The sequence below is a fragment of the Penaeus vannamei genome, chromosome 40 (genome assembly GCF_042767895.1).
Source record: "Penaeus vannamei isolate JL-2024 chromosome 40, ASM4276789v1, whole genome shotgun sequence".
In the NCBI taxonomy this organism is placed as follows: Eukaryota; Metazoa; Arthropoda; class Malacostraca; order Decapoda; family Penaeidae; genus Penaeus; species Penaeus vannamei.
Genome location: NC_091588.1, coordinates 7,500,014 through 7,502,513, shown reverse-complemented (window position 1 = coordinate 7,502,513; position 2,500 = coordinate 7,500,014). Strand labels below are relative to the sequence as shown.

Below are 2,500 nucleotides of genomic sequence, written 5' to 3'. Positions count from 1 at the left end.
CTTTCTTTTGTTTTTTGTTTAGTTTTGTGTGTGTGTGTGGGGGGGGGGGGGTAAATTTGATACCCTTGTTTTGATGTTGGCGATGGCGGTAGCAGAAATAGGAGAATCTGTCCTTAATATTTGAAATATTTATTCATCTGTTCTTTTATTCCTATCCTTTTTCACCATGACCATTATTACCATTATTTGCCATCGTCATTAATATCGGTATTACCATTGACTTCTAGAATGGAAACTCTCCGACAGGTTTTTTAGTGATGACGATACCTATGGTACTAATAAGGTACCAACCCTTGAATCCGCAAATCACGTGATTGTTATTCCATACAGCTTTAGTTCAGATTATGGTCAAGAAAAAGGATTTGCGAGGTTTTATTCCTGGGATTGCGTTTTTGCCAATAGTTCCTGATTCTTTTGACACGGCGGATACGAAACCTCTGACACCCGTGAAATTTATCATTTTTCTAACCACTTATAGAAAGAAAAAAATAATGAGTAATCTGTAAGACCTTTATTTCGCTCATTGCAATTAAATAACCATTCCTTAAAGAGGAGGCGTCATTGCATATTCTCAATCTGACCGCTAACGGACGCCCCGCAACCTAGTCTTAGGTGCCCCCCCCCTCCCAGTGCTTCCCAAGCCTCCTGGAAAACCAACGCGAACTGCCGGTTAGGAACGACTCTTCCGGATGGTTTCCGTTTGACGTCTGTAATGCTTTATACTTCTCGTCATTCTCCACTTACGTAGTACGGCTAGGGTACGGGTTCGGGTATATATATGTATATATACGTATATATATATATATATATATATATATATATATATATATATATATATATGTGTGTGTGTGTGTGTGTGTGTGTGTGTGTGTGTGTGTGTGTGTGTGTGTAAGAGAAGAAAACGAAGAAGAAAAAGAAAAGAAAGAAAAAAATAATAACCTTCCCTGGTTCTTCAGGTGACCCGGTTCTACTGGCGGTTCAACAACACGGCCGAGAGCCTGGAGGTGCCGCAGGAGAAGTTCACCGTGGGCTTGGGCGGCCGCAGCGTCGTCATCTACACGCCCATGTCGGACCTGGACTACGGGACGCTCCTGTGTTCGGCCGAGAACATGGTCGGGCGGCAAGCGGAGCCCTGCGTCTTCCAGATTATTCCAGCCAGTGAGTGTTTGCGGGGCGTGGCCGGCTTTCTCAGATTATTAATTGCCTCTATTAATGCAGTATTTGTTCTTTGATTATATCGGTTCATTGGTCATATTCGTTTATTATATTCGTTCGTCTATTTTCAGTAGTGTGTAGGGAAGGGGACGGGGTAGTGGAGGTATGGACGAGGTAATAATCGAAGGAAATGGAATTACTGTACATGAATAATGCCAATGATGATTACAGTTGAGAATGAACGAAAAAAGAATATATATATATATATATATATATATATATATATATATATATATATATATATATATATATATATATTTACATATATATATATACATATATATATATATATATATATATATATATATATATATATATATATATATATATATATATATATATATATATATATATATATATATACATTTATTTATGTATGTATACATACATACATATATATATATATATATATATATATATATATATATATATATATATATATATATATATATATATATATATGTGTGTGTGTGTGTGTGTGTGTGTGTGTGTGTGTGTGTGTGTGTGTGTGTGTGTGTGTGTATGTGTGTGCATATATATGTGTACATATACATGTATACAAAGATGGATAGATAGATAGATAGATAGATAGGAAGTTGTAGATATATATGTGGATATGTAGATAGGTATATGTATATATGTGTGTGTGTGTGCATGTGTATATGTACATATACATGTGCATATATTGTATATATATATATATATATATATATATATATATATATATATATATATATATATATATATATATATATATATATATATATATATATATATATATATATATATATATATATATATATATATATATATATATATATATATGTATACATATATATATATATATATATATATATATATATATATATATATATATATATATATATATATATATATATATATATATATATATATACAGATACAATATGTAAACCACGAACACACGTATAAACATATACACATATAAAGAGATAGACAGACAGATAGACAGATAAATAGGTAGACAGATAGAGAGATAAATAGACAGATAGAGAGATAGAGCGAAAAAGAGAGCGTGAAGGAGAAAAAATAAGAGAGAGAGTAGTCTAGTCTCCCCCATGTACACACGTAGCAGCCGACCTAATCATGAACGATTTTCCCCCTTAAAAAATAACCCGTAATGCCGTCAATGTTAGTCTATGATGATTTGAATTTCAGGTCTGATTCTATTGCCGGGAGAGAGTCCCGCATCCCAAACCTATATCCTTATCATCATTACCAAAAAGCTCCTCAAAATTCAGTATTT

General features: G+C 33.0%; 1 protein-coding gene across 1 annotated transcript in view; it reads left to right on the top strand.

Annotated features, from left to right (window-relative positions):
• Nucleotides 1–2,500, top strand: part of LOC113822851 (nephrin) — a 257,670-nt gene that overhangs the window by 235,388 nt on the left and 19,782 nt on the right. The window contains exon 12 of the mRNA XM_070117382.1: nt 957–1,158. Within this exon, the coding sequence (XP_069973483.1) occupies nt 957–1,158 (202 nt within the window). The remainder of the gene's footprint in view (nt 1–956; nt 1,159–2,500) is intronic.